Source organism: Mytilus galloprovincialis, chromosome 6 (assembly GCF_965363235.1).
Source record: "Mytilus galloprovincialis chromosome 6, xbMytGall1.hap1.1, whole genome shotgun sequence".
NCBI classification, from domain to species: Eukaryota; Metazoa; Mollusca; class Bivalvia; order Mytilida; family Mytilidae; genus Mytilus; species Mytilus galloprovincialis.
Window position 1 is genome coordinate 19,767,105 of NC_134843.1, and position 21,410 is coordinate 19,788,514.

A 21,410-nucleotide genomic window follows, 5' to 3' on the forward strand; every position below is an offset into this window, starting at 1 on the left:
GAAATAATCAATGAGGCACTGGGAACTGGTCAACTAGTATGATACAATGTACATTAATTAATGTTCCTTACGACCGATCATCAATAGGTGTTACTCTCCCACGAGATGGATTGATATTGAGAAATTATTTGACTTAATATAAAACCATTATTGAAGAGGCATACAATGTAACTTTAGAATTGAATTCTAGATACAACGGATTTCATTAATAAAATAGAGTTACACACAAGATAAAAAGGAAATGCTTTCTTATTGCCTATGATGTAACGTAAATGTTCACAAATATGATCATGGTTAATTTAAAAGAAACGGTTATCAATGTAGTAGAATTAATTGATGCACAATAATATCCTTTATAGATTCCCAACAAAAAAGGTTTATAACTGCATTTGTTAAATTATTTCTAAGAAAAAAATGAATTTTGGTTAAATGGACAGTTATAAAAACAAGTTATAAGAGCGCCCATAGGTGGTATATTTTCACCACTATGCACATATATGCATCAAATTAATGGCATTTTTTTTTATGCCAAACAACGATAATAAGCAAACAAAAAAAAACAGGCTCCTGATTTCGGACAGGTATATTTTAAAGTATACATGTATAAGCAGCAAATTAAATGTATTTGCTGGATCCAAACCCATTTCTTATGTGGAACAGGGTTTTACGGCATGCACAAACAATTGATAAGTTTGTTGCTTTTGTCTTATTGCATGGTAGGAATAAACATTCCATATTCTATGAAGCAAAATAATCGTACTTTAACGTTTAATCCCGCTACAAATGTTTGCACCTGTCCTTAGTCAGGAATCTGATGTACAGTAGTTGTCGTCTGTTTATGTAGTTCATACATGTTTCTCGTTTCTCGTTTTTATATAGACTGTTAGTTTTCCCATTAGAATGGTTTTATACTAGTATTTTTCGGGGCCCTTTATAGCTCGCTGTTCGGTGTGAGCCAAGGCTCTGTGTTAAATGCCGTACCTTGACCTATAATAATTTACTTTTATAAATTATTACTTGGATGGAGAGTTGTCTCATTGGCATTCATACCACATCTTCCTATATCTATCTAATATAGGGGGGTTACAGAAAAGTAAATTACATGGCTGTTGGACTTATTATTACCTATACCAATAAGAACCCTAGAAGTGTCATCCATTGGTAGTATTTTGACCTTTCACGTTGGTAAAAATTAATATCGAAATAAAAACATTAATTATCTCCTCACTTTGTATTTAACACAACTCTCAACATACTAAAATTGTCCTGATTTACAATAAAAATAAAATATTATCCTCCACAAAGATGATAATGAAAACACTGAGGTATTATTTATAATTCACTTGAAATAAGATTTGCATAGAAAAAAATATTTAAGGTTCACGTATTGACTTTTTATGTATTTTTAAAGTAGCTAAATCCAAGTGCAACATATACATTGAGCTGCAAAATTTTCTTATTTTCAAAGCAGCTAAATTCAAGTGCTCATAGACATTGAGCTGCAAAATTTTCTTGAGTACAAAGAGGAAGTTAAGTGCAACAAATACATTGAGCTGCAAATGTTTCTTACCATCTAATCCGATTTCACCTGGATAGATGCACGCTTGATAAAGCTAGTTGGTCTAGCGAAATATTGCGTTTATTTTCATCATTTGGAAATATTTTAAACATTCTTATATTTAAATACTAAATAGTGTGTTAAAATTACATTGTTAGGCAATCTATATATATATATATATATAAGTTAGAAATAAAAAGTACATGTTCCAGCCCCGGCGCCGGGGAGGAAGTTACGAATCAAATCTACTCTAACATCGTTAGGTTGATTTTCTAGGCACTTTATAACATCTTCATGCCTTATATATCATGTAATGTAGTACGCCGCTAGATTAAAACTGACGAGGAAAGGTAACACACGGCCAGCGAAAGCTCTATTATTGTAGAGCCCAGGTGGTCGTGTGGTCTAGCGGGACGGCTGCAGTGCAGGTGATTTCGTGTCACGATATCACAGTAGCATGGGTTCGAATCCCGGCGAGGGCGAAAACAAATTTACAGATCTAACATTGTTGGGTTGATGTTTAGACGAGTTGTATATACATTATGTACACAGCCATGTATCACCATCATTGATGGCGATCTGATGGATACATCTGTTGTAGAGTTGTCACTGACTCAGACATACTTATATATATAACTATATATTTGAGTTCGTCTAAATATAGATATCCAGTTTAAAGGGATACAACATCACCAAAAAATAACAATAAGATAAACAAATGTTAAATATTTCGAATAATAGATATCCTTCATCAGTATTCTTACGATGTAAAATGCATCAAATCAATCTTTTCTGATTAAAAACTATAACAATCTTGAATTCTATACAATAAACCAGTTAAACAGTACTCTTTATATATATATATATATATCTGTGGTCTAGCGGGACGGCTGCAGTGCAGGCGATTTGGTGTCTTGATATCACAGTAGCATGGGTTCGAATCCCGGCGAGGGAAGAACAGAAAATTTGCGAAAGCAAATTTACAGATCTAACATTGTTGGGTTGATGTTTAGACGAGTTGTATATATAAATATCTATATATATAATCATTGGAATCTGTTGATTAGGGTTTTTTTAATGGTCATTTTTTGTGACTATTTTTTTTACGTGATATATTTGAAATTTTTAAAGTGTCTCATAAGTCGTTTTTATGGCTGGATATTGATTGTTTTAAGTGAATATATTCATATAATATTGCTTATCTTACTTGTTTAACTTATCAAATCTATCTGGTCTTGTTTTTTGTGTATATTGGGAACAGAATTTTATAATTTGATTTCATAATTGGCACGAATATTAGTCATATGAAACGAGTGAGTGGTGAAAAATAATGTTTATTCAATTCTTGAAACAATGCATGTATATATCATAAACTTAGTCCTCTGTGCACGATTTTCTCATTTTTTACGCAAATATATCGTATAATCGTCAATTTTTTTTCTCTTTATCTGTTATGATTTAATAAATATGGCTGCTCATTAAATGCCGTGTATTGAAGCCGGAGTTTACCGATTGTCACTTTATAGTAGACAAATAACAAAAAGCATGGTTATTGAGCACGTGTTTAACATGTACAATCAGATAGTTGTTTATTTTAATGACAGATCCATGCGTATTACGATCACCGGATTTTTACGAGGAGGGTTACGCTCAGGTCACTATGCATACGGAAAACATGTCGGCGAATTGATTCTTGGAGGAAGCAATTAAAAATAAGTAAACCTCTTTTAAATGTGGACAAATTAAAGAATTTTCTTCAGAAAAAGTACATGTTCATAAGTTTTATAATGAAAACTATCAATTTAGTTATAAGAAACATATGCATATTTTTTTTTAATATGAGGTTTCTTATGACTTTAAATTACTATTTTTATAACATATATGTTTTCTTAGAGAAATGACTTTTTATATCGTTTAAACTATTGAATACATTTTCAATTAAAAATATATACCTCTCTTCTTTGGTTATTTTGATCAATCGATAAAAGTATATTTAATTAGTCACATACCGATTTATTTGCCCAAAACTCGAAATATTGTATAATACAAAACGTCGTGATAGTCTTATTAGTTCTATTTTAGACTCAATGCATTCATGTGAGATATGATATGAAAATAAAGTTTTAGAAAACAAAGTATGCCATACATGAATTTGTTTAACAGAAGACGAAGCACGCGCTTTATTACGATTTTAGAAACAATTTATATCATGTATATCTATGCATTTTAATAGTCTCTGTAATTTTGTATAGATTAATTGTTGTTTGCTTAACGTCTAGTGGCAAATATTTCATGCATATTCAGGACGAGAACAAGTTCACAATTAATACAATAGGTAGGTCTTGACATAATAGAGGCCATCTGGGATGATGGTCCTGGAAATTTTGACTGCCACTTGAAAATGAGGGTATATTTAATAGGGACAGACATTTTGCCTTCCAACAGGCCACCTACGGATCCCTCAAAGAGTTGTTCCGAGGGTTCTTAACGTGTAAATAGTGTGGCACTCTATTTACACGAGGCATCGGATTTAACGTCCCCATTCTGACCGGACTCGACTGCGAACTTGATAGGCAAACGGACGCCCAACTTCTTCAAGCGTTTTATTGCTCTTCAACTTCGTACTTGTTTGGCTTTATAAATATTTTGATATGAGCGTCACTGATGAGTCTTATGTGGACGAACTGCGCGTCTGGCGTACTAAATAATAATCATTGTACCTTTGATAACTATTTACACCACTGGGTCGATGCCAATGCTGGTGGACGTTTCGTCCCCGAGGGTATCACCAGCCCAGTAGTCAGCACTTCGGTGTTGACATGAATATCAATTATGTGGTCATTTTTATAAATTTCCTGAATATAAAACTTTGAATTTTCGACATACTAAGGATTTTCTTATCCCAGGAATAGATTACCTTAGCCGTATTTGGCACAACGTTTTGGAATTTTGAATCCTCAATGCTCTTCAACTTCGTACTTGTTTGACTTTATAAGTATTTTGATATGAGCGTCACTGATGAGTCTTATGTAGACGAAACGCGCGTCTGGCGTACTAAATTATAATCCTGGTACCTTTGATAACTATTTACTGCCGGTCGGGAGAAGACCAAGTGACCATATTTCTTTTCCCCAATCACCCATTTGTCTTATACCATTGCTATATTATAAACTGAGAATTTCAAAAAACCTCAGACGATCATAGGAACGTTTACAACCCTAGGTAGAGTGGAATATTTATTAAGATAACCATCCTGTTGTCCAAGTAAATGACATATAAAATGTACGTCATTTATTGTCAAGGCCGTACATACTACACTATCTAAAATTCAACATTTAAATGTAAACGATTCATATCACAAAACTTATAGAGAGCTTAAACATCGTATTGCGTTACAACCTCCATTTTTTCGTATCTCACGTTAAATTATTCAAATAAAGCATATTAAATCATTATTTTTTTTCGAAAAAGCCTATATTTAAGTTTTACGTATTCATTTAAATGATGTGTTAATATAACTTCCTGTGCACCTTTTTAAAAGAGCAAGTTAAAAATATATGTAAGTATGGTCATATAATGTTATCATATTACCTTTAGCAAAAAACGCTTAATGCATTTAATATCTTGCATTGCATATTTCAAAGCTATTAATTATTTATCCATTTACAACTAGCAATTATTTTTTCTTAACTTATACTCCAAAAGTTCTGAGGTAATTGACAGAAACTTTAAATTGAACGAAAGGTATGAGTAAAAGGTGAGTAATTTTAGTTATGACAGGCTGGTTGAACTATGCCTATACTCTAGAATTCAAATTATTTATGCGATACCAATTTTCATGGATTTTGTGGGTATAAGTTAACTACGAATCTACATGTTTAACGAAGTATATATTTGTATATGTTTGTATGCAGACAACAAATCTATGGAATCAAATATCCAAGAAAATACACATTTTTCCTCAATCCACAATAATTGGTATACAAAAATATAAATGAATCCATAGTACTTCAGATTCATTCAAACATAAAAATGGAATTTTTTCAAAATGCAAAGTATTGTGAAATTATTGATTTGCATATTAGAAAACAATGAATACATTTAATAAAACTTTTAGTACTGCGTGAAAAAAGTTTGCATACAAAACTTGTTTTATATACTTACTTTTGATTTGTCCACAATTGAACCCTTTTTAATCTTTCGGCTTTCTGCACAACTGCCCTTTCATTGTCACCGTATGCAGTGCAGTTTTGTGGTAATATGGAATAGTCTGCAATTGAAACTAAAGATTGTACACTAATTGTTAACCACCTTGATGTCTATATTCTCTGTCATACACAACCTGTATTGTTATAGACTTGAAAAAGTATAAAAAAAAATAATAATTACCGAACTCCAAGGTAAATTAAAAAAGGGAATGTCATTAAAACTGACCAGCGGAACGAATGAAAAACAACTGTCATTTTCCTGGCTTGTACGAGGCAGACAAAGACAAGATTAAGACATTTATCATCTTCTAAACAGCTTTTGTATAGAATCTAACAAATCACAGAACCGAATAATAGTTGAGAACACAGAAGGATATTGTAGAAATCGGGCTCACGATGTGAACATCTTTCGGCAAATAAACCATAGTCAAACCGACATCCAGTTTTCGAAAACCATCGAAATGGGTTCACCAAATGACACACTAAACTTATTACAAATAGAATCAGATATATGAATTCAGTTCTAACGTTAACATACTTAAATGAACTTTACAATGAATCTCAGAGATTTGACGTTGATATGGTAGAATGAAGCAAAATACTAAGTTGTGATTTTGTTGGTTATGAAAATCTACGTCCGACCAAGATAAATCTTTGTTCCATTTGTCAAATACCACCTTTTGTTCTTGTTCTCTTTAAATTCCCTCGTGGTTTTGTGAAACTAAAATTGTTCATTAGTTTTAATGACTTTTTTCTCAATACCGATTATTTCATAACTTAAAATTACCGACAACCGGTACAGCAAACGGAATCGTTAAAATTGATCCGAGGAATGTTTATCGGTTTGTTTGGTTGGTAAACATTTCCCTTTTTCTCCTCGTGACAGAATACTGTGTTAAGATATAATGTTTTACATGTCCAGTTTATAAGATGGCATGAGTTGTTTTTTTTAATATGAACTTAGGACTTTACTTATTAACCAAAATATTATTAAATCAAATTGAACGTTCTCTGGTTAAGAAGAATTTATTCAATACTGGTCTATTTATTCAGAAACAATCGGAAATTTACATTTCAGTTTCATGAAATAATACACATTTTTGTTTAGGGGACCAGCTGGAGCACGCCTCCGGTAGCAGGATTTTTTCGTTATGTTGAAGACCCACTGTCGGCCATCGGCTGTTTTCTGCTCTTTCGTCGGGTTGTTGTCTCTTTGATACATTACCCTTTTCCATTGTCAATTGTATGTACTAATTGCACTTAAAGATTTACCTAATCCTTATTTATATGGACCGAGGAAATTAAACTCTAACACAGTTCAGATGCTATTCATCTTTCTTGAACTATGAATTATTCAGAGTCCATATAATCACTAACGTATCTTGTTTTTGTGTATGCAACATTGAAGAGACTTACGCTATTTTCTTTTCTACTGTTCTTTTTATACACATCAGTTTATAATTTGATGATCAATCTAAGAAGGATCCCTGATAAACTTATATCGAATATTAGTTTGTGGCCATTTTGTAATCCAAACCTCACGTAGGAACAAAACGTCATAATATCTAAACATGTATTAGAGTTTATTAAAAGGTCGTTAAGTATTGTATATTCTGAATAATTGTATGCTCATATTAGTATTGTATTGTAATTTAGTTTTACTCGGAGCGGACTTCATAAGTCTGGTTTTCTTGTAACCAATCCATTTTATTTTAAGTCAAATAAAATATGTTTAAACTAGACATTTTAAACTTGTTCAGTAATTTTCATTAACGGTAATTATATTATCATGTTGATTACCTTGATCGCCGATATATTTCAGGTACATGTAAAACTTGTCACCAAGGTAAACAGTTGAGATATCTGGAAGGTCTTCCAAATTTATGTTATTCTTGGTTGAAGCTTCTTCACTTTTAAATCGCATCTCTACAGTTCCAATTGAATTGAACACTTTTGGTAGTGAAGCAACATTTCTGTAATACATTTATAACGGATTTTTTTTCTATAAAAGTTTATTCAAACGATTTAATTAAAGCTAGTCATGTTTCAAATTCTTTGGGTGAAACAAAACCCGGATCATAATCTAGGGACGCTGGCTTAAAATTCGTTCGGTAGAAAGGACGAGAATGTGGGCCTTTAACGAGGAAATGAAAATACAAAATTCTTCTTGAACACATGTTCAACGAAAAGATCAATAAAAAAGCTTCATATGATATATTTTCAGTGATTTTTGAGTCGAACATGTTTTCAAGAAGATTTTTCTATTAAGTTTATATATGAAAGCCTTTCGTATCTTTTTGATTGATTAATTGTCTGTGTGTGTTTTAACGCAACTTTTAAGCGCCATTATTGTTAGACTAGGCTTAATTGTTCGATTTGACAACACTACTAATGATCTTTTTAAAATCATTTTCGTACATAGAAGATTTACCCACAGAGTCCAAACAGTATTCAAGTAGAGATCTGAAAAATTGTTAAAATGGCATGCCAATCCTTTGTTAGTTAAACATGCTTATCCCATTTTCGTCCAATAAAACACTTTGATCTTTTCTGTGTATTTTTTATAATACATAGCTGCACATGACCTATGAATGATGTACATGAATGACTTTTCATTGTAGAGTAATTTTGAAAGTTGATTACAAGTGAGAGGTTTCGCTAACTATTTAACCAGTTAAATACACAATTTTTCTACATAAGGAAACGCCTGTATCTAGTTAGGAATATAACAGTTGTTTTCTATTCGTTTGATGTATTTGAGGGTTTGATTTATTTTGCCATTTGGTAAGGGATTTTCCGCTTTAATTTGCCTCGAAATTCGCTATGTTCGCTATTATACGTTTTTCAAAATAACGTTTCCGAAGTGAATTGATAAAAAACAATATTACAAATATTACAAATAAAAACAGGAAAATAGAACTAACTCTAAAAGCATTTTACAACATTGTAAACATTATAAAATGGTATAGAACAAATGTAGAATTATTACGATAGAATAATTATAGAATGGTATGTATAAAAAAGTAAAAACACAAAAATACTGAACTCCGAGGAAAATTCAAAAAGGAAAATCAAAAGGCAAAATCAAAAGTCCAAACACTTCAAACGAATGGATAACAACTATCATATTCCTGACTTGGTACAAGCATTTTCTAATGTAGAAAATGGTGGATTGAACCTGGTTTAAAACAACAAACAAATTGAAAACTGTAGTAAAATAATAATTGATCTAGGTTCTATCCGATACCTTATATTCAACAATTAAAAAAAAGACTGTTGAAAAAAGAAATCGAAAGAAGTTCTTAAAGAAAAAAAATTACTTTCAAAGAAAAATGGTAGAGCATCTGATGATGACACGACTGTAATTCTAAAAAAAATTTAATGAAGTTTTCTCATTACAAAAAAAATAAACAATTTTAGAAAAGTTAGATAATATAACATTGTGTGTTTTTTAGATATTTTTATTATACATGCATCAGTATAAATAATCGTTTTGTTGATTTCCCTTTTTTTGTTATCACAAAACTATCTCATTGCTTTCATAATCTATCTGTTGAAATCACAGTAAATATTATTTACATCCATTTTAGAAACCATGTTAACACTTGGAGTGAGCTCAAATTAAGGTTTGAGTATATCAATGGGAGCAGTTATTTTTGTCAAGTCACTCGAATTGAAGGTGTGAATATATTCTAGATTGATCAGATAATAAGTTTTGTTGTAGATTGATAAAGAAAGTGAACTTTTAAAAAATATGCCCACGAAATATACAATCCCCCATTGCATATTCCGTAGGAAAGGAAAAAACGACAAAAATCATGAACACTGGTGTTTGTCTAATTCCAAAGGTGAAAACAGGAGACTAGAACTTTTCACAAGTATTAAAACAATAACTGTTGATAAAAAGACAAAGGATAATTTTTGCGTCAATAAAAAGGAAAAAATCTTATGTCAAAACGTTTGTAAACTTAAAATCTACTGATGAAATGTGTCATTATATAAAATATGCAATCGCAGAAAAACTTACTTATATCACATTTTGTTGATTGTAACATGAAACAGAAGAAACCTCGGTTCTCTCAAAACTATCTCATTTCTGATTCTTTCAATCTGACCAATACATATGATTTACATTCAATTTTCTAACCAGGCTAGCACTTTATGTGATCTCATATTCATATTTTGATTAGCACAATGGTAGACGTTAGGCATTGGGTAATGCTAATTTGTCATTGTAACGCATGGTAATGAATTACATTATTCGAAGATATTGCATGTAATGTTTAATGAAGCAATTTTTGCATTACATATTATTGTAATTTAATGCATATTTTCAGTAATAAGTTGTGTAACTTCATGCTTTACATTGCATTACATGCGTTACTTTTTTTCAAATACTATATAACATTAACAAATTGTTGAAGATTTAGCAAAAACAGAAATTAGGATTTCTTGATTAAATACATGAACTAAGAAAATAATCATTTGAATATAAATGTTCTATTTTCTATTTAATTTTCACATTTCACATAAATCTCTTGATGGAATAACACGATTCTATATATCAGATTAAGCTGATATTCATTTTATTTCATACATTTTCCTGAAAAAAGAGTGATATTTCAAAAGCATTACTGTTAAAGTGTGTCATTGTTGACAAAAGTCTGAATACCTTGTCATGATTAAATAACAGATAACTGAGCGTTGTCAAAAAACGCTAATTAGGTCCGGGAACACAATTATCCCCCTTCAATTTTCGTTGTCCACAAATATAGTTCCCTTTAATTTCAGTATATTTTTTCTTAATTTTTTTTTTTTTGCCTTTTCCTTTGAATTTTTCCCCTTTTTTAGCTTTAATGTGAATGTAAGGTCATCTAAGATAATTTCTGTAAAATTTCTTTTTGATATTTTGAGCAGAAATGAGTGATTGGGTTAGGTAAACATGGGTGGATTTCCCCTTTTCGGAAGCTCTCTGGCTTAACTCATACTGGTGTCCTTGTGTTTTGTGTTGCCAAGAGAAAATGAGGCGATGAAGTTTTCTAATTTTTTGATATGTTTTGTGGTTAATGCCAAACTTTATGTACACCAAATCTTGTTAGAAAAGCGCAGGTGGGATTTTTTTTATTAATCAATATGTTATAATAGACAGATAGGGGAAATTAATTGTGTTCTCGGACCATTAGTTTGTTTTACAATTACTCTTTTCATTATTTTGACACTTGTGCATAGACCATAAACTGTTTGTTTATAATATAATTAGGAAAGAAATGCTCAGTAAATACTTTGATTGAAATAAAAAAAAAAAGTAAAATCACAAAAACACTGAATTCCGAGGAAAATTCAAAAAGGAAATTTCCTTGTTAAAAGGCAAAATCAAAAGCACAAATACATCAAAAGAATAGAAAACAACAGTCATTTTCCTGACTTGGTAAAGACATCTTCTTATACAGATAATGGTGGGTTGAACGTGGTTTTATAGCTAGATAAACCTCGTATGACAGTCGCATCAAATTCCATTATATTGACATCGATGCGTGAATAAAACAAAAAGACACAATAGGTACAAATGTTAAAAATAATGTTAAAGCAGTCAATATTGTGTTATCCTCCTAGTCACTGTAAACACAAATAAATTTAATAAAGAAACACAAAAAGGCATACATTAAATTTACAACCTCATTTTGCCTATTAATTATACGATAAAATTGAGTGACTTTTTTATATTTAAAAGAGTCATTTCTTTTTTTTTTAGTTAAAATGAGAGATGTCTATCTTGAAACATTAAAACCAAAGATAGTAGAGCTAAAGGTTTGTAAAAAAATCAGATAGTCAGAAATAGCATTTGAAAGTTCAGGCCTGATAGAATGTGCATGACGGAGAGAACCTTTCGAAACCCTTAATGTGCATGAAATCATTCTAAACCACTATGATGTTAAAATGTAGTAGTCGTATTTAATGAACTTCTTACAAGTCTGACTAAACTCAATACAGTTGATGAACATGCTAGAATTTTTTGTGACTTCATGTTGTTTTTCAAAATGTTTATTTTTTCTTTTCACCTAATAAAAAAAATACAATATGTAACGTGTAATTCAATGCATTACTTCGATAAAAACATGTAATTTAATGCATAGTTCTGTCAAAGTTATTGTAATATAATGCATGACATTGCAATGGAAATCTGTTTGAATTCATATTATAGGTTTAAACAGTATGCTAATAATCGCGTATACCTGTATAAAAAAGAGTTTGTGTAGATGGAAATCAGGTAACTATATTGTAAACCCTTTTTTTCACTTCCAATGTTGATATTCTTTTTCTTTTAATAGCTCAACACGTCTAGTTCAAATGAATACGTGTTTATAATATCGAAGTATTCACTAACAAGTCAATAATTCATTAGCGATATTTATTTGCCTATGTTGACAAATGAACAAAACTGGCTGATTAGAACGAATCATTATTCCACTTGTCACTTTCATTAATGATTAAAGACAAATAAAACATATTTTATTGTATTGTATACTATATCTCGTAGCAAATCCCCTATTAATATTGTTTTTACTTGCATAATTTCAAGTGTTTATAAGCACACGTCAATGAAGTTGAGACATACGCTTGTACAAAAGTTACACATATGATTTACGTTTTCCGACAATGATGTAGGTCTTTGGACATTAATTATATTAATCTAATCATTTTTTCTAATTTGTGAACATTTAGAAGTTGCAACAAAAACTGGAGTTTTAAACTTTCCCTAAATAGAATTATAAACTCAAGATTTATTAATCTCTAAGTCTTCTAATTAACAACGAAAATGATAATATCTAAGTACTCTAAACAACTGTATTGGAAAACAAATAAAGATAAAATCTACATACTACACGCTCATTTTAATCAAGGTTTTCCTGGATCTTAGTCTTGTTATTTAACTTATAGATACTAAAAACGTATTTTGAAATGCCTATATTAGTTTTTGAAAAATAAATTATATTTCCCACGTATAGTTCCTTCCTAATTGGAGAGATCAACTTCATTAAATTCGACAAACCTAATTTTTTGATGTACTCTGTAGTAATTGTGACCCATAGCTACGTTTTTAATTTTCAAAATTTTGCATATTGCGAAATTCTGTATAATCTATAAATATGTACCACATGTTCAATAGTAATTTACAGTGTGAAAGCAACAAATTGTTTGTGAAGATACGATAGAAAAATTAACTGGCAGTGAAAAAAGGACATGTTTAGTAGGGTACTACATTTTGACATACACTACATACAGTATGTCTTTTACTTTACTGAGAAGTAACAGCAGATTCTATAATAACAGTCATACTTGGATTAATATAACAAAAAAGAAATAGAAGGGGACAGATATGGACTTTGTCATATATAGAAAGAAATTCTACCTACTCGACTCCCATATGACCAATGACATGATCTACCACACCTTGTGTAATCATTCTGCACTGTATACGAAAATTATGACGTCTTTGTCCATATGAAGGCGTGTTAGTTGGAGGGGTATCTTGTGGTTTTAATGTTGTTGTTGTGGTTCCATCTATTATCAAGTCTACAGAACGGAAAACAACTGTTCTGTCAACCTGGCAAAGTAAAACTTTCGAATTAAACAATTAATACGGCATTGAATATTTTGTTTCATTAGTGAGACAATAAAACAAAATCAACATATTTGCCTTTAAGTGGAAATATGTTCTGAGCAAATGAGCGAATAGAACTGGTTCAAATGCATCTTTAGAAGGTAATGGATATCCACTTTTTTCAAGTTGGTCAGAAGACATCATAAGAAGATCAACCGAAGTTCACTATTTAATAGAATAATAATATTTCCAGTGATGAATACAGAAATATATTTTGCTTTTTCTATATTATTTTTTTTTTGTTACATTTTTTTCACAATGCAATCTACATGAACGTCTTTTAAAACGCGAAATACTTCAAAACCCGTCATAGGCAAATGAGATCTTGCTAACCGTTAAAAAACTATAAAGTCATATTTGTATTCCTTATCAAGTAAAGAGTATCCAACGTCCATCAATTCAGTTTTATTTATGTGTAGGTTGCACTTTGAAAATACAGCTGTTTCTCAAAACACGCCTCTTTTGGGGAGTAATTGAATATTCATAAAAAAAATCATTTTGTTTACATACTGGTTCCCAGTTATGCTCTCTGTGTTCCATATCGCAGAGACAGAACTTGGGAATGTTACCAGTAAATAAACACGTGCATATTGTTTACATTGAAATCTGTGGTAACCTTTCATTCGAGGTAGGGTAGTTAAGAAAATTAGTGTAAGTTTAAACTCTGAGAAGTTCAGGGCATATAAACGTTGAAAATATGCCGCACAGCCCTATATTTTGACCTTTGAAAAAAATTGTGGTGCATATGAACTATCAATTTTAGGATAAGATTTTTTTCAAAACTTCATAGTAAAAGTGGTACAGTTTTAGCCGTAAAAGGAGTTCCTGTGGGAAATTGCATTGTCAATATTTACAGAAATGCAACCTGTAGGTGGAACAAATCAGCCATTGTGGTTGCCATTAGATTACAAAACAGTAACCTGCCTGACTTACATCAAAATTCAGATATGCATTTACCTATTTCATATTATATATATATATATATGTGTGTGTGTTTGTGTGTGTGTGTGTGTGTGTGTGTGTGTGTGTGTGTGTGTGTGTGTGTGTGTGTGTGTGTGGTCTTTTTCTCTTGGTTTTGGTAAATAATCATTGATTGAACAAAGTAAATCAGACTTTAAATTGTATTATGCTCAATTGGGAATCTTTTAATTCTGATTTTATTGTCAGTAATAAAATTCTAGAAAATGTTTATGTAAATTAAATGTTTAGTCCACTGCACACAGAAAACATTGACTCACCTCCTAGACACCCCTTCCTCCAATTTCCCCAATTTGTTTTTAATCAAAAACAGAAAAACAAATTCCTTCGAAAAATCTTCTATAACACTAAATGAATAAGTCGCCTTTTCTTCTTTCAAATAAAATCCACGAATATTGCGTTATACCGCAAAGGGGTAATGACCAGCGTCGTCTATTATATGTTCATTTCAAGATCTTTTTGGGGAGTATTTTTGGGTTAAATCGGGGGAAAAACGGTTCGAAACGAACGTCCTTCACGACGTTCGGCGTTGAAATTCATGTTCCGTCATAAATTACGTCATTACACGTCTGCCCGGCAAAAATAAATTTTATTTCATGACAGATAAGGTAGATATTGACCTTACACTGTAACACTTTGCGATACACATTCCCTTTATGCTCGCACTAATTTAACAACATTTTTTTACACGTCAAGAGCTTTTCTTTCCGGAGAACCGCATCAATTCAACATGAAAAGGGTGGGTGAATTACTTCAGTTTTCCGTTAAATTTCATAACACTAAGCTATTTCCAGTGGCAAATTTTATTTTCATTTAGACTTTTTTGCTCTTTATTGTCTTAAACTAAGGCCACACCAATTTAATTTCTTGTTCTACGGATTTTTGGACTCCAAAATTTGGGGCGAGCGAGCGATTTGAAAATTTTAATAAAAAAATATTTAATTTGCAAATTTTTTAGACGAAGCTTGAAAAGTAAAGGCGAGCGATTATAATTGTTTATTTTTTGTTAACATGAAATAGTAGGTTTTGAAAATATTAAAACTTGATATATCACTTGTACTTTGACATTTCTTTAATTTCTGAAGTATTTTTTCCCTGTTCACCAAGAAATGATTAAATCTGGTCTATGTATGTGTAACTGATAATGAGACAATTCTTCATCCAAGTCATAATCAGTTTGGGGGCAACCTCTTAATGTTATAAATATACCTTTTACATGTTTTATGAGGGATCAATATAAGTTATAATATATTTGTTTGTACAAAAGGGCTCATATTTTCTCAAAGAACTATATATCTATCTGGTATTAAATGGTCAAAACATGTCCAAGAATTTTGTAATATTTCTGGACTTTAACCATGTTACCACATTCACTTTAACAGTTTAATGACGTCGCGTCCGATGTTGGTGATAATGCGGGTTTTGCTTTCCAGTTCGCATTTATTGCATTTGTTAGAAGTTTCGGAATTGATAACTATATAAATGTATATATCAAAATGTGCGTAATTAAAAGTAGAAATGGAATGTGCCTTTAAAGGTGTAATACCACCAAATCATGGTACGCCACATCCGGTTGCATACGAAAGTAGGCCTAAAAAAATATTCCCTTGAATTTGACAGTTGTAGAAAATTAACCCTGCATTTCAATGCACTTAAATTTTTCTGAGTCGTAAATATGTATGTTGGATGTCTGAATGCATCATTCTTTTTTTATTTGATCGTCTTATAAAATATTCTGGAACGTTAAGGTTACATAGTTACCAAAGCAAGTAACCAGTAAATACAAGTGTAAAAATTGGGTTGTTTACTTCCGGTGATGATTATTTTCTTATATGCAATGAAATGTAGTGTGAAATTTTCACTGTATCACTGGAAAGGATTAAACTTTACACATGCAAAGTATTTCTTTGGTTGAAATAAAGGTAAATACTGTACAATTTTTTTAAAAGTGTCAATTTAACAAAGACTAATAGGGAAAAATCAATGGTGGTATTACACCTAAATCAATACTTTTATTTATTTTGTTACTCGAATGATCCCTAATTACACTGATTTTGAGCGTGTAGACAAGTAACACCGCGACATATGATCAGTGTTGCTTTGAAGTTATTCTTATCATTTTTTAAACTTATTAAAAAAAAGTTGTACTCCTAGCAAGAGTAGTCTTTGGTGTTAATGGTGTATGTTTTATTGATGACGTCATCGTTAACTGGACGCGTCTGACCAGGACGAAAAGTTCACTTAGTTTTGTGGTCAAGCCGAAAATAGAAATAAAAATATGGATAGGGGTGAAGTTAAGAGTGATTTTAAAAGGTAATTCAAATAGATTATTCCGAAAATGATATATTTTTTTATTCCGTATATAATAAAGAAAAAAAATTTAAAAAATTGTTACAACATTTCAAAAGATCGTGGCAGAATTAAAGATTTTTTGAAATTTGTGTTCACAAAACCCAAATCTCGCAATTTTTTTGGAGCTCTTCAAAATTCAAACGAATGCTGCAGATCCAAACCACGGTGTACATATCCACCCTTCCTGTGTCAAAACTATACAATAAATATACAACTTTCTATGTCTTCAATTAGTAAGTATTGTTTTAATTATGTCCTAAATTGTTCATTTTATTAAATCCGTTGAAATGTCACACTCGCCGTTTTCTGACGTTTTGGCGTATTTGTTAAGTGTCTTATGAAAAGTAATAGGCAGTTGCAGTCTTTTCTACGATAAGAAATTTTATTCAAACGTAAAAAATTTTTTTTTAAGTGTATGAAAAAAATTGTGTCGAAGTTTAAAGAGAAAATATTGAAAAAAAAATAAACGCGATCTTTTTGTTTTTGTCTAGTCAAAATGTCACAAAAGGCCGTTTTGTTACAAGTATGATAAGTCATATTATACAGTTTTGGAGGGGGAAGATTTTAAATTATAATAGCACAAAAAATACTATATAACATTAAAATCTTCTGTTCAGGTATTTTTTTGAACTCATTTTCGATCACATGTCGGAAGTATTAACGACACAGTCAAAGACTACTTTTGTCTAGTCATAATGTCACACCATGCTTTTTTACTTGTTTTGACGTTACGTTCTGTAAAACTTGACATGTAGTGCCTAACGTCGCAAATTACGGAAGCCTTTACGTGCCATGCTAATTAACGTTTTCCAATTTGATATAACGAATTATGAATTTGATATAACAGATTATGAATTCAATATAACAAATTATCAATTTGATATAACAGATTATCAATTTGGTATAACAAATTATGAATTCGATGTAACAGATTATCAATTTGATATAACAAATTATCAATTAGAAATAACAAATTGTCAATTTGATATAACAAGTTGTGAATTTCTCTACCAATAGTATGATTTAATTATAATAATGAGATTGATTGAAACATTGAGTAACCCAAATTGGCGCATTTATTTGTGTATTGATTCATTGTTTATCTGACGTCCAGCGACAAATATGTCATTGAATGCTTATTCAAAACTTTCTTAACAAGTTTAATGTTTCTGAAACCCTCTCCCTCCCCTTTTATCAATTATTTGAGGCAGTTTGGGGGACTAGTTTGGACGTTCTCTATTTAGTACATGGGACCTGGTGTCTTAGAACGAACGATTATAGTAGAAAAAAGATCAATTTATATTGCACATTTTCAAATCAGAAAGAATGGATAGTGTGTTTTTAGGGACATAGGAACATGCAAGGATAAAAAATGCTTCCCCTTCCTCCAAATTTTGGCATGCTTCTTTATCAATTTCGATGGGCACATACAAGGATTTATGAAACATCCTTAAGTTCATCCTTGTATTTTTCTTTATATATTTGTTTCAACATTTATTTTGTTTGCACACTTTTTATTAAAAACAAAAACCAATGCGCGAGATCTAGATGAGAAATCCCATGCACAATAAGTGCAAAAGGGATCTGATATATCAAATTTATAAATTTTTATTTCAAATTATCATAATTTGTTATATCAAATTGATAATCTGTTATATCACAATTTATTTGTTATATCAAATTGAAAAAAGTAAATTTGCATGGCCCTCAAAGACTTCTGTAGCAAATATCTTATCATGCAAAACCATAACTTTTTTTATATATTTTTTTTTATACAATATCTTAACAGATTCTTATCGAATCTAATTAAAATTAATATCTATATCTGTTTCGGCGGAGGACGTTTTAGCGCATTGGTAGGACATTTTAGAGAAAAAAAATCTAACGTTTTAGCGCCAAAGTAAAGCCCATTTTAGCCCAAGATTTTTAACCCATTCGAGCGAAAATGGAAATTATCAATGCCCATTTTAGAGTAATGTTTTTGGCCATTTTTTGATTAATGATTAATGATCAATATTATTTTTAAATAGAAGCAATACAGCACAATTTAAAAAGTATCGTGTCCATTAAAATATAACACTAAAGTTTTAAAATCAAATTTTAAAAGTCCGTTCTAGCCTGGAACCCCCTGTACAATACTGTTCATAAAGTTGCAGTAGGAGCTGATTTTTCTCTTTATCATGCTAGATTGTGGTGCACATTCGTCTATACATTGTATTTTTATATACGTTGTTGTTTGCAATTTGATGATAGTATCAAGACAAACGTAAATAGCTGAGTGACAACTATAGAATTACTTTTATTTCCATGATGAACCAAAGTGAACATATATATATATATATACGACTTTAATATTAAGCCAGCATAAATTAATGCTCGTGGTTTTAGTATTATTCAACTAGGAAAGTTTTCGCTAAAATGGGCTATCGAAAATACAGCTGAACGGATTAATCCTGCACTAAAATGGGCTCTAATGTCTGCGCTGAAATGTCCCCATGTAGATTTTGTTTATGAAATTGGCAAATTTGATGAAATTAATTTTATTGTGGTTAATAATTTTGCATTTGCTTTCAACTGTTGATTCTTTTAACATTTAATACATGCGATGAAACAAACGATTCAACTAATAAATTTTTTATTCGGAAATTATCAAAAGCGGATAAAAGAATAAGCCCTTGACATCATTTGCGAGTATGATGGTCTTGTGAAGCAATGATAGTCCGTCGGAAGGGGGCGATAAATGACTGACCCGTGTTAAGAGAGAGCAATATCTCTTGCACGTAAAAGTCACCCTTTTAGATTTCGAAAAGAGCAGGTTAAGGCTACAAGGAAGCACTCGCACCCTCAAAGTGGAAACGGATTAATATAAGTTGTAATAACTTGTTTCCCAATCCACTATAAATAAATATGTTTAAACCAAAAGAAAAAGCAACAGAAAAGACAGTGGTTTAAACTTTTTTTTAAATATCCTATTTCAATCAAAAGAAAGAGAAAATATCTTTGCTCCAAGGGGATACTAATTTAAATGAATATTATTTTTCTGTTTTAATTTAACTGTACTTAAAAAATATGTTGCATTTCGGTTCTATACGTAGCAAGTCAAGCAAACCGCTTATATAAATTATGCTGTATGATTGAGCTGCACGAAATGAAAAAAGTACGACGTTATTTATACAATGCATGAAAAATAACGTCAAACTAACGTTACGAAAACTAACACCAACACCGTACGCGACGTCAATATTATTCAAAATAAGTGGACCCCTCTTTTAGAAAAGTTGTTTAAAATATGATGTAACTCTCCTCTTTTTGAGTACAAAAATCTAAGTTTTTAAAGGTTTTGTATAGAAGAACTATACAAACCCTTGGTATTTCAATTTTCTTTTCTACATCAGTAAAATGACCCCTTGTCTGAGGGAGAGTTGCTCTCAGCCTGATAATAACAAACACAGGTCAAAGTACGGCCTTTTACACAGGGCTTTGATACAGACCAAACAGCAAGCTATAAAGGACCCCAAAATTATTAGCGTACACAATTCGAACAGGAAAACCAACGATCTAATCTATATATCCAAACTGAGACTACTATAATACATAATACATGTGTTATAGTTGTCTCAGTTTTGAACAAGACTGTTTTGTTTGCAGTAAGTGCTATAATGATATACAGGGTATATATAGGAGTCAGAGGAAACTTTCTACTTTGACAGACTCTTTGAAAAGTGTAGCATCTACAAAATTTTCATTGCTGAATCCAGAAAACACAACTGTAGTTACGCCATGGATCAAATCATGCTCACTTGCATAGGAAAAACGATCTCCTACCAAGAAAATAGTGTTATAGTAGTCTCAGATCCAAACGGGATCCAATGAACAACATCAACAAACGATAACTGCTGACCGACAGGCCCCTGAATCAAGCAGGACAGGTGCATATACATGCAGCGGCTAAGGATAGTTTTGTTTCGCCAGCATACAATATAATTGCAATTGAAGGCAAATCCTTCAGAAGTTCTTTGTACTTCATTCTAACAACGAAAAGTTTTTGATAGGGAATATAAGTAAGGGGAAAGAAAACATTATTTTGTTCTTTACAGGTATTTCCGCTGTTATAAATTTATATCGGAGCACTGCCACTTTGGATAAATAGGTTTCATGCTGAAACAAATATTCTCACAGATATTTACAGTGTGGTGGGGTGCTTCAATGTTTAAAATCGTTATAAACAGGTAAGACTGTGATTTTTAAAAACAAATGTTGATATCTTTTTATAATATTTACAAAAAAAAACGGTGCGGGAAATGGACATGATTACATTTCCGGATGCGGCAAGCGGGAATATAAAAAAAAAATCTGTTTTGAAAAAAATAGGTGCGGGCAGGTCCGTCGAACAATGAATCAAATTGGTGAGGCCTTAATCAATTTGTGAAAAAATATTCTTTTCAGTTGGAATTAAATTCATATAGTTAGTTAAAAAAAAATCATAAACTGTTTGAATTCATCTGGGATTTTCATGATGTTTGTGTTTGACCGACAACCCCTATTGGGAATATTTCGTCACGCAATGATAGTTATCAAAGGTACCAGGATTATAATTTAGTAAGCCAGACGGGCGTTTCGTCTACATAAGACTCATCAGTGACGCTCATAT

General features: G+C 31.2%; 1 protein-coding gene across 1 annotated transcript in view; it reads right to left on the bottom strand.

The window, feature by feature from the left end:
* Window positions 1-5,718: 5,718 nt before the first annotated feature.
* LOC143078526 (uncharacterized) overlaps window positions 5,719-21,410 on the bottom strand; it is a 30,969-nt gene continuing 15,277 nt past the window's right edge. The window contains exons 5-7 of the mRNA XM_076253389.1: window positions 13,182-13,372; window positions 7,567-7,739; window positions 5,719-5,828 (exon numbers count right to left, since the gene is read on the bottom strand). Coding sequence (XP_076109504.1) covers window positions 5,719-5,828; window positions 7,567-7,739; window positions 13,182-13,372 — 474 coding nt within the window. The remainder of the gene's footprint in view (window positions 5,829-7,566; window positions 7,740-13,181; window positions 13,373-21,410) is intronic.